The sequence below is a fragment of the Lipotes vexillifer genome, unplaced genomic scaffold (assembly GCF_000442215.2).
Source record: "Lipotes vexillifer unplaced genomic scaffold, Lipotes_vexillifer_v1.1 scaffold149, whole genome shotgun sequence".
NCBI classification, from domain to species: domain Eukaryota; kingdom Metazoa; phylum Chordata; class Mammalia; order Artiodactyla; family Lipotidae; genus Lipotes; species Lipotes vexillifer.
The window spans coordinates 2,597,549-2,609,852 of NW_006779962.1; the positions used below are offsets into that span (position 1 = coordinate 2,597,549).

The 12,304-nt window shown below is 42.3% G+C and overlaps 1 protein-coding gene across 2 annotated transcripts in view; it reads left to right on the plus strand.

Moving 5' to 3' along the window:
- The window catches only part of MED27 (mediator complex subunit 27), a 211,311-nt gene that overhangs the window by 57,075 nt on the left and 141,932 nt on the right, over nucleotides 1-12,304 (plus strand). For both annotated transcript variants that reach the window (XM_007453114.1, XM_007453115.1), the window contains exon 3: nucleotides 9,977-10,107. In XM_007453114.1, the coding sequence (XP_007453176.1) occupies nucleotides 9,977-10,107 (131 nt within the window). The remainder of the gene's footprint in view (nucleotides 1-9,976; nucleotides 10,108-12,304) is intronic.

The window sequence follows — 12,304 nt, forward strand, 5'->3', positions numbered from 1 at the left end:
TGGAACCAGTCCCCCATGGATACCTAGGGAAGACTGTACTCTGGCAGTCTAGAGAGAGACTTTGATCTTCCAGTGCTGAATACTTTGTTAGCTGCCTAAGAAATACTCTGTAACTTGCTTGTTTAATGCATCAAGGTTGAGCCAAGTTTCTGGGCATTTAGGTGGTTCGTAGCTTTAAGAACCACTCTCCACGGTGTGCTAGAAGGAGCTTCCTAGCTGATCCTCTGGGTCACCTTTCGTGTTGAGTGCTTACAGCGTTTCCCTAGGCCCCATACAGTTGTCCTGGGTTTTATGGAGACTTTTATACAGAGTTGGCTGTGAGGCATCACCAGCATGATGGATCCTTTTCCTCATTTGTACAAGAGGAACCAAGTTGGGGCTCCTTCTCTGCATACCTAACTCATTCAGAACAGCGGGGATGGGGGCGTACTTTTTCCTTTTTTCCATTATACTTACCAGTTTATTATCTGACATGTTTAGGATGACAGTATTTGATTAAAAGGTGATATACCCTTAATCAGTTTTGTGAAAATTCGGTCATTCTCGGCATTGTTGGAAGAGGCGAATTTTGGGGCATAGTGACTTCTGATAATCACAAGACCAACTCTGTCTGTTCCCGGGGTGCTGGGCCCTGGGCTTACATCTTCTGCACGTACCATATCACTTAATTTCTATGACTGACCTTCCGTTTCTTCATCTGTAAAAGGAGACTGCGATACCTCTCTCCATGGGGTTGTTGTGAGATAAGGAAAAGGCACTTTTGAAGTCTGCCTTAGGGAGTGTGGTCAGTCAACAAGAGAACAGCTTTGTCCTTGCGAGAGAAATATTTTTTTTTTTTCCCCCATATTGGGCTGTTGGAGAAACAGGCTCAGAGGGAATAGGAAACACCCAGAAATGCCCAGAATAACTCGTACTTGAGCTGAGGTTTGAACTCGGGGCTGTCTGACTACAAAGCTCGTCCTCCTGGTACCCAGGGACCACACTGCCTCTGGAGTTGCAGCCTTTGCTGCCAAAGCACAAAGGAAAGCACTTGCCTCCTTGGACTTACTGCCCCCAAGCCACCAGGCCTTATTCCTCCTATTCCCGAAGGGAAAAGGCAGTTGTTAAAAATGATCAGTAAAAAAAGTGTCTTCCTGAATGTTTTCTTCTATTTCCTGATTCCTGCTCTCACAGGCCTCTGACCTGAGCTGCTGGCCTTTTGCTTCCACTCCTGTTATTTCAGCTTGTCTGACATCATAGTTACGTTATCTTTTAAAGTCATGATCGCGTGACTGTTTCCCATTTTTCTTCCTTCTGAGTTTTCTCTGCGCTACCTTTCCCTCTTCCCCGCCTCCTTGCTTCGTTTCCTGAGTAAGCGAGGGCTGGGGCTGAGACTGATCAGATCCCTGATTTGGAGCCAGCTGGCTCCCAGCTGACGATGTTTATGATGTTTATGGAAGGAAGCAGAAGAAGCCGACGGGGGCTGCTTTTGATGGTAATGAAAATGATGCTTAAAGTAGAACTCAGCATTTCATGACATTAGAAGAAGGGAGAGTTAAACTGTCCAACTATATCTAAACTGACTGACCATGAGCACATAGGAATCATTTTTACTACCCATAAAAGAAGTTTATAATAATCTAATCATAATTTTAAATTGGTCAGATTGGTAATTTTTTAAAAATCATGTTTACTGGTTTCTCGACTGAAATCTCTTCAGTGATAAGTCGGCAAATGACTAATGCTTAGAATTCAGTGTCTAGAATTGAGATATGGAAGTGTCCAGTGGTTGTCATTTTACTCATTTCTCAGTTGAAAAACCTCTGTTTTCTTTGGGAGGAAGAGAAAGAAGGAAATATCCAGGGACACACCTATTATATGGGAATATTCAGTTCTTCCTCCAGGCCTCACCTATGAATGTTTGGGAAGAATAACAAAGTAGTGTGTGTCAACAAACATTTGTTACTCGCTAGACCTCTAGCACTGCACTAGATTTCAACTAACAACCAAGCATCAGACATCCCAAAGAGCCCTTTCCCTTCTTTAACTGCTTTAAGTAGAGACTTCTGGTGACTGATAAAATGTTTGTTTCAAAAATATATTTAAATTTCACCAATGCAAGTTTAGACTGCATGTTCATAGAGAAATACAGCATTATAGAATTTCGGTGTTAGAAGGCACCTTAGACATAATTCTAGCCTTCCATTTTAGACTTTTGATCCAGGCCCTAGGTATGCAATAGAAAACTAGTATTTGGCATTTCTGGTGGAAATATAAAGCTAATTCTGGGGCGTGTCATTCTTCCCTGCTACTTCTGTCTTTGGTCAGTGATAGAGAAAGGTCAAGGCCACATTTTGTCTTTGTTGGATATAGTATAGTGTGTAAATGGATAATTATTCTGGGGTGGTTCAGGCTTCGTTGGAGACAAGGACATGATGGCCCATCTGGCATGGACTGCTTCCTCTAATACGAATGCAGGTGAGCAGGATTGCCCCCATGTTGTCCCTCTTGAGAGGACGTGTTCTCATTGTCGCCGTCGTTTACTAGCCTGTTAGAACGCTCTCATTAGTGCGTCGTCAGGTTCCGCCTTGATCCTATTTGCATAACCCGCCTTCCCCTTCTTCAGTGGCCCCCCAACATGATTTTTATGAGCCTGTGCATTGCTCTCCAGGACCACTTGGGGTAAACCGGTTGGAAGCCTGGTATGAAAGGCAAGGTGGTTAACAGGAGATGGGGAAACACCAGTTTTTGTGTACCCTTGTCTGTCTGTTAGGGTCTCTGTTTCGCTTTCTTTTGTCTGCTTTCTCTCTGCCTCTACAAATAGTCCGTCCCTACAATGGCTGTTTCCTCCATTTTTAGCCACATTCACAGTTTGCTTTTTGTTGGATCTGTTTAGATATATGAGGTGATATAACTCTTCCAGCTGATTGACATCCTTGAAGTATGATAACACGCATGCAGCTGTAGTGTAAACAGGGGCAGTTGTGGAGAAAGGCCTATTAATAAAGCTGTGAGTTTTGGAACACTCCAGAGGAACAATTCTAAACAACTCTAAACATTGCAGATATTTAAGAAAGAAAAAGATTGCTATCCATGCTCTCTATTCACTTCTTTGACAGTTTTGAAGTTTGGACATTTGAGGACTCAACATGTAGGAAAAAAGAAACCCAAATGGCGTTTAGCATGGAAATGATGCCATAGTTGAGCAGAAGCACAGCCCTGACTTGGTGTCCTGCTTTCATGGTAATTGAAAGGCCTGAAACCCAGCTTCCCAGTAGAGAACAAATAGGCAAATAAATTGGAGGCTTCCTTATGGTTTATTGATGCTGTTTTGCCCAAGTAAAAAAAAATCATTTACCCATAAAAGCTCAAATCTAAGGTTGTTTTTTCTTTCTTTCTTTCTTTCCTTTTCATATTGGCTGTATGAAAGAAGCAGTAGGAGATAAAATGAGAAAAGAAGCTAATATCATTATCTGATATCTAGATAAAAACCTGAGCAAAAAAATTACATTTATGGTATTTTTCTGTAGCTGTTTTCCTTGGCACAGATAATACCAGGCAACCTTGCTTCTTTCTTTCCTTAGAATTATGTTCCAAAGAAGACACAGAGCTTTATTGTAATACATGGTTCTTTCTCATTAGCTGGAAACAAAACACATTTTAATAATGAGGGGCAAAGGTTTTTGCAACTCGAAGTGGTGACGAAGTGTTCCTAGTTTTGCACAAATATTGGTTTTAGTTGAAAGCTTAATGGTTTAGGAGAAATATGACTGTATGAAAATCTCACCTTAGCCTCCCCCACCCTCCCAACGCCACATACACACATGCCAGCTTCATGGCGTGTGGCTTGATCCAGGTGTTTGTGGCATGAACTGATCCCGGTGTCAGATGTCCCTAGATTGGGGCCGTGAGCTTGGTGTGCACTCTTGCATCTCGGAAAGATTGTCAGCACACTTATGCCAACCAGCTCTGGTTGTTATGGTCAGTGACGTGCAGGGGAAGTGGTCCTACGTGGATAGTGCCCTTGCCTCTTACTACCATGATGTATTACACAAATTCTCAAAGATGATCCCTAAGTAAAAACAGATAATATACATGTGGATCCTCCTGGACAATAAGATAATTTATGAAAACCCATGAAGCACCAGCACGGTTGCCCCATCAGACGATATCAGGGCTGCTAGGAAGGTCAGATGTGTTACTGCTGAGTCTAGAATTTAAGTTTCCTGACAATATTGAGGTTTCTATGGTTTCTTGGTTTCTTTTCGCCAGTTTTTTTTTTTTTTTGCGGTACGTGGGCCTCTCACTGTTGTGGCCTCTCCCATTGCGGAGCACAGGCTCCGGACACACAGGCTCAGCGGCCACGGCTCACGGGCCCAGCCGCTCCACGGCATGTGGGATCTTCCCGGACCGGGGCACGAAACCGTGTCCGTTGCATCGGCAGGCGGACCCCCAACCACTGCGCCACCAGGGAAGCCCTCGCCAAAGTTTTTGATGCCGGATGATACTAAAACCTTAAAATGATAGCATTTAGAACTTCCCCAAACTCCCCACCTTAGACATGACTGGAGTCAGTAGGAGGGAAAAACATGTGACATCTCAGCGCCTGCAAGAGGTCAGAGCGAACAGAGCAGACAAGAGCCAGCGAACGCCAGTGACGCCCCGCTCCTGCTCCCTTAGTGCTAGTTCCCGCCTGCCCGAGGAGAAGACCTGTGTGTCATTGCCGAAGCAGAGGTGACACATGCCAGGTCCTCCGGTTAGAAAGATCACTTAAAACCACAGGAAAAAGATACGTAAGGTGAACCTTGAATGGCCTTTTTCCCTCTTGTGATATGTGTGGCCTCTTTAAGGTCAGAGTCTCCTCTCCCGTAAAGTGGGGGTGGGGTGGGGGGAGGGGAGGCTTCACTAAGACTCCTCTCTGACATGAGAATTCTATGATTTGAAGTAATCCGAGTGCAGTCCCCGTGGATGCCTTTTCCTGAGCTCAAGCCTGTGGAGAGGTTCAGACATGCCCGCTTTTTTAGCAACTAGAGTATGAGGGAGAAAGGATTCCTTCAAAGCTGTGTGTTTGCTTTTGTAAGAGACCAGCCTTAAGAGGACTGTCTGATGGAGTCATTCTGTTCTCCAGACTGGCTCCAGTGACAGGCCAGGCCAGGCCAGGGCAGTTTCACCAATCTGCCAGTCCACTTAAGAGCTGACAAATTCATTAGCATCACCTGTACGTCATGTGCTACCCTGCAGGTTGCAGAGAATGCAGGCTAATCAATAACAAGGCTGTCCTCCAGATATGTCTCCCTCGTGGCCAGCTTCACTCCTGGACCAAGGAAGAACACCAGGCTACTTTACCTGCTGCCAAATCCCAGTGACAGAGAGGAGCTCTGCTGGGAGAAGGGAGCTGCCCGAGGGGGACTGGAGGAGGCCCAGGGGCTCCCCAGCCTTGATCTCTTCTTCCCCTCCTGTGGCCCTGCTCTAAGCCAGCCAGAATTTATCATGACTTACTTCTAGCTCATTCTTCATCCAAAGGGTTTAGTTACTGGAAGTACCAATGTGTCTTCCTGGTGTTCTTATAAACGTATATGTAATTCTGTGTAAAGTGATTTTTAGAAATAAAGTGTCAGCCTTAAGGTTCGGAGGAGTCCTGCTGCTGTTGTTGTTGAGCTTTTGCCCCCACCCTTAAAGAAGCCTTTGGTGAGTCTTTGAAAACGAAATGATGGTTTTCAGAGTAGGAAGAATCAAACCTTCATTGATATTGCTTATAAATTTTGAGATTTTTGAATGTCACTTTTCTTAAAGTGGGATTCAGGCCATATGGCACGGGCAGGATAGTGTTACTTATGGATAGATGCTGTACTGTGGACCCCTGGGAGGTTCTAGGAGACACTACAGCTTTTAAGTACTAGGCCTGATTGAACACCACTGGCTTAATTAGTATATTGAATGTAATCAGTATGATGAATTTCCTTCTATTTTCTTCTCAAACTTCTGTCCATTGCAGAACACGTCCTTTATCTATTTTGGAGCAGGTAGAGCATTCAGAACAACGTGGAAGACGTGAAACAAGTTGGAGAACTAAGCAGGGGGATCATTGCTCATCTGATTTTCTGAACCCGAGATTTAAGTCAGAAACTTTGCATTTGAGGCCTATATTTTAAAATAATTTCCTTTCATGTCATTTCCTTCCAGTACATTTTGTTACTTGTGATTTGAAGCATATTAAAGCTAATTGGATTTGGACTTTTTTAAAAGCAGTAAAGACTTAGGCTATCCAGAGGAAAAGGGTTTGCTGTTATATGAAATTGTAGGGACATTACTTCAACACTTTGTGGTGAAGTCAAATACCCATGTAATTTCTTTAGAAACCTAGAGGAATCAAACCTTAGAGCTAGGTGGATCCTTGGAGAAAACATAACGCATGTTTTGCAGAGAGGGGAGTGAGATGTGTAAGACCGCACAGCTCTTGTTAGTAGCAGAGCTCAGTAGCACACTTTCAAAGAGAATGCTTGTTATGGAGGCTCTTAGTCTGTACGTTAGAGTTGGTAACATTCAACACTTGTGCGTGTTTAATATTACTAAAACAGCATTACTTTAAGAAATGTGCAGTAAATCAAGGTTTTCCTAATTCAAAATGGTGTTTCCCTCAGATCATTATGAGTTGTTGAAAATATCTCAGGCATAGAGCTGATTAGTAGACATAATTGATTAGAAAGGGCTTTAGGTTGAGAACTGACAGAAAAATCCGAGGTTAGTCATAGAAAATAGAAGTTTGACATTAATAGATAGCAAAATAGGAACTGAGAGAAATGTTCTCAAAATCCAGAGAACATGGAAATAGCTGCTACTGCGGAGTGGCCACTTATCAGTAAATAAAGAGCCCCCTCACCGCAGCCGACCGCATGAACACTCCCATTTAAAAGAATGGACTGCTTTATTTCTCTCCCTCTTTCATTTTATTCTTGCTGATTAATGGAGAAATGATCTTGGATAGAAAAATCACATTATAACTTTGATAAGTTGCCTTTTGAAATAGAGTTGTTCCCAAGCCATGTATGTTTATTGAAATATATATTTTATAGAAAATATTACAGAGCCTGTAACTGAAAACTTACGGCAGTATTTTGGGAAGTGATATGTTCTTAATGTTAATTTGTAGATTAGCTCTGAACTCCCTTCTGCTGTTCTAGAACCATTGTCTGAGTGAACATTTTCCAGGAGTCTTTTCAGATCTAAACTGTGTTTCATGGAATGGAGTATTTAGTGCTTAAATAATGTATAAATCCAGTTGGACAGGAGCTGCCTGTCAGTTTTATTAACTTTGACCTTTTCTCCCATTATAAAGATGGTTTGGTAAATATTTAATGGGCTCCTTATAGATCTTGACAGTCGGAGCTGTGTTCCTGGAAACTGGGAAGCGTATATATGGTGAGCAAATGTTGCTTAATCACTGTGAGTCAGCTTTCAAAGGCAGGTTTCCTTTTGGGGGAAGAAAAGTCCTTCCATCTTCATGTGCTCTTAGGGGTGTGGTGTACATTAAGAGCATCCAAGATGGTAGAAGTTTCAAAGGAGCCCTTTGAAAGACAGCAGCTAGCGTGCATTTCTGCTGTTTTGGGTTGGTTTGTTTGGGCAAATGATCAAAATGATGCCAGGTGGGCAAAATCACCATGCTGCTCTGCGTGGTTAGCAGGACTCGTCCACTCAAAAGAGTCAGCAGGGCTGGAGTGGCTGAGCTTTGCATGGACCCCAATAAGATACAGAAAAGAAGGAGAGCCAAACGGAGAGACGATTCCTTGAGCCAGGAGGGGACCCCTGCCAAGCTGTCTTTCCCTTTAATTCCGTAAAGCTCCATGCATATTGCACTCATTGCAAATTCTGGTGGGGAAGATCGAAACCCAAGTAGCTGACATTTTGAAACATCGTCTTTCAAACTCGTACTGTCCCTTGCTTCCATCGATTTCCCATTTAAGAAATCTGTAGCAGAAAAACAAATTTGAGCAAAATTCATTGGTCTGCGATGAGTTGTTAGAGCCAAATTATGCCCCCCCTTTCCACCCCGAGAAGAGCTCCGTTCTTATTATCAATGTGATATATCTCTGTCTTGTATTGTGCAGCCATAAGGCTCCCACAGCAAATCGACCAAGTAAATCAAGAGCCTGTTGAAAAGCAATATGGATGCTCCAAACACAGACATTTCAGTATTACTGGGTCACTGGATATCTTCATTTTTTTAGTCACTTTCAAGAAGCAGATCATTTCAATTGGTTTTGTTTTCTTCCACTCTGTATTTGTGTGCAGCCCAGTGGCTTTAGGTGAGGCCATTTATTTTTCAGAACGTTATTACCCTTTGCATCCAGGGCCCCGGCCCCTTCTGTATGGTGGTCACCAGTTTCATTACCATGAGCTGTAATGTAGCTGACTCTGCAAAGGAAATCTATGCCTTGGAAGAGCATTTTGAAAAGAAATTGATTCAGAGCTTCAGAATGAATTACTATTTGTATATTAGTTAATTCTAAATAAATGCATGAAAGGCCTTGCTTAATGTGAGAAGGGAGGAAGAAACATACTGGATGTTATAAATGGCCTCAGTCCAAATTCTTGGCTTGGCATTTTCACATCTGAATGTTTTATTTACATCTGTTGAAAATTGGGATACCTTTCAAGGATAATTTTGTTATAGAGATGAATGACAGCCCTTAAGATCTAAAGTACAAAAGTATGGGATTTAAAAAGGAAGATGGGAGTCATGGTCACATGTCAAATTGGATATAAGCTTCATTTGGCGATGAGTGAGAGTGATAAGTTGTATTTTAAATTGAAAGATCCTCATGATCGGAGTTGGGGGCGAGGGAGATTGACTGCATTGGGGCGCAAGGGAACTTTCTGCAGTGATGGAGATTTTCTGTATCTTGATTGGGGTGGCAGTGTCACAGGTATACGTTGTCAGAACATCACACTGTACACCTAAAATATGTGCATTTTATTTTATGTAAATTATAACCCAATAAAGAAGATTTTTTGAAAAGTCATGTTTGTTTTAGAATTAGGCAGTATTATTTCTCTTTTCCAATAGAGAAATCAAAGTCTAGAAAGGTAAGATGATCTGTCCTAAGTAACCTCGAAGCTCAGCAGTTTGTCGTGAACAAAGCAGAGAATGCTGGCTCTCAGCCCATTTAAAGTCCACTGCTTCCTTACCCCAGTTGTATTGTTCCAGTTGCGTGTACACGGAGTGGAATTAACTTCTCCAACCAGTTCTGTTCAGTGAACCTATATCCATTTGTATACGTTGTCGTAAGATATATTCATGTGCTTATTCTTGTGATTGATACTTGGATCTTAACCTCGGGAAGCAGCAGCCCAGCGGTATGTTTGAATCTGTTTATGATAAGCCTGTTGTGCTCCTGGTTTACTGCAGTGGACCATGAGTTATATGCTTTTTATTATAAGCAAGACATGACGGCAGCAGGAGTTCCCAGAGCTAATCTGTCTTTAAGGAAGCCCACTGGCTCCTCTTGTAAAAAATGACATAAGCTTTAAAACCATTTACATAAAGCATATATGAATAGCAGTGAAAAATAAAGTAAAAAATTATCCCAATTCTACTATTTAGAAATACACTGTTAACATTTTAGAGAACATGTTTTTAAGTGTCTCTCTGTTTACAGTGTAACCTGTTTGGTTTTTTTTTAATTCAACAAAATGATGTTTTAAAGTTCTTTACGTATTTTACCCAATTTCCCAGTTATTGTTGGGCATTTAGATTGTTTCCAGTTCTTTTTCATTTTGTAATGCCATGATGAGCACCTTATTCATGTTTCTTTTCCTATTTGTCTGATTTTCTCCTTATAAATACATTCCTTGAAGCAAAATGTTAGCAGCTGTATTTGAAGTTATTAAAAATGTTCTGAGCCGGTAAGATGTATCAAGTATTGATAGTGTAATACCCCTTGTCTAGCTTTTACCAAATGTTATTTTTCTTCCCCTTTTGTTTGGTTTTTCTCTGCAGTTGCAGTACCATGCAGGTCTGGCATCTGGCCTTCTGAATCAACAGTCGTTGAAACGTTCTGCTAACCAGATGGGAGTATCTGCTAAACGTAGACCAAAGGCTCAACCCACGACTCTTGTCTTACCGCCTCAGTGAGTGATGGGTTTGAAAAACGTACTTTTGTCCTGGGTGAAGTCTGCTTTGTGCTTGTTTTTAGCTAATGGAAACTTGCTTTTGCAAAGTCATTTCTTTCTTTTAAAAAGGTATCTGTTAAGATTAGAAACCAAACATGTAGGTAATCTATTTTGCATAGGTCTTAAAATAAGCAGTTATAATGCACTTCATAGTTTACATGGTTTGTGTGTGACTCTAGGACTTCAGGATACCTCAGAGCTTATTCTTTGTTTCCTTGTCACATTCCCAGAGTTGGCAGAGCATAAGGGCAGTTCTCCTTATCTTACAAATGACACAGCCGAGGAGCACATTTTGATAAGCTGCAGGCCATCTAGGGAATCTGGTAGAGCTGGGATTAGAATCAGTGCTAGGCCCACTTATTCTTTTTTAAAATAGTGAATATATGTGCTCTTCCTTTTCCCAGTAGGAGAGATAGCAGACACTGTGAAGTGTACAGATCACTGGTTGTTCACATGTGTATACCTCCGTGTAGCTCCACCCAGATCAAGCCACGTGGCCACCGCTTCCAGAACCCCCACAAGGGTTCTTCTCGTGTTCCCAGTGCCGCCTCCCTCCCTAAGTTTAACAGCTATTCTGACTTCCTTGAACAATTGATTTTACCTGCTCTTGAAATTCATATAAATGGAATCACACAATATATAATCTTTTATATCAGCCGTCTTCACTCAACACAGTATCTGTTAGATTCATCCAGGTTGCTTGTTCTTTTTTGTTGCTGTGTAGTATTCCTTTGAATATGCCACAATTATTCCACCTGCTGGGTTGTTCTCTAGTAGAAGCCCCAGTAGGTGAAGGCCGAGGCTCAGTCAGTGACGTGGAGCCAGAAATTGGAGCACACCAGTCTTTGCCAGTAGCTTTTCTATCCACGTGAACACTCCCCTGAAAGGGGCGCTACTCCCCAAAGCTCGACTCGGTCTTTACACGCATTGCCCAGCCCAACCCGCCCTCCTGTTGTACCCTCTTTTGCTTACTTCCTCAGTTACAAACTACATTTTAAAATTTCCAGTCCAGAGGGGTGTTTGCAGGGGAGGTTCGGTTGTTTGCCTTTACACAGGATCTCATTTATTTTCTGTTTGGTTAGCAACTATTTATTATGCCTGCTCTCTGCCACGCACTGCCCTAGGCTCTGGGGATACAATCATGAGCAAGACAGACGTGGTCCCATCTTCCTGAAGCTTTTGGTTGAACTGGGGGGAAAAGACAAAAAACAAGTACCCCTAAACAAATTAATAAATTAATACAACGATTTCTGGTTATGATTAGTACTTAGGAAGGGAACGCATAGGGTGGTAAGGAGGGGAGACTGCTTAAAACGGGTGGTCAGAGAAGGCCTCTCCAAGGAGATGACATGAGGGGGAGACCCGGAGAACGAGGAGGAGAAGGGCCATTCAGGAGCTGGGGACATTGCAGGAGACGGCTCTGGGGATCTCTGCTCTCAGTGGACACCCATAGCCCACCATTCCTGTGACTCTCAGGTTTTCTTCACAGTTAACGTTTGCTTCTAGGACGGGATGGACATAACCAGCCAGCCTCCAACAAGTTATTTTTTGTCTGCTGCATGCACAGTTGCCATCCTTTGCAGAGACTACAGGGACAGTTTCTTTGAGTGATGCAGGATAGAGAGAGTTTTCACATTTGGCAGGAAGCTTCTTCTGTCTGATGCTTCTCATGTGTTGATTTGGCGGTTCTGCACATCTCAACTTTCGGCTCTCAGAAGTCTAATGGGCCCTTATAACTTGTCATCTTCTCTGCTTGGATTGTCTACTGAGGCAAGATGCTTGGCGAGAAGTGAAAGACTTTCTAATGGTCCCACAAGACTGGAGCCAAAAGTGTTTGTTGCTAACTCTCTCTTGACAAAAGTCAGTTCTTAGTCCATCTGTTCACCATTTGTTAATTTGCATTGGCTTGAAACCTGTTTACAGGTGACATGCTATTATGAGGACACTTAGAAACTATTTTAAGCACCAAGGCAGTCAACAGACTCTGTTCGCATGCCAGAAAAAAAGAAAGAAAACAACTGGTGTTCACAACTGTCATTATAAATTTATAATAAATCACTCAAAATTCTTAGTTTCAAAGAGAAAAGTGGTTACCGAGTCCTAAGAATACAACGTTGAAATGATTTCCTTTACTTAGTAGACTCTTTCCGGTGAA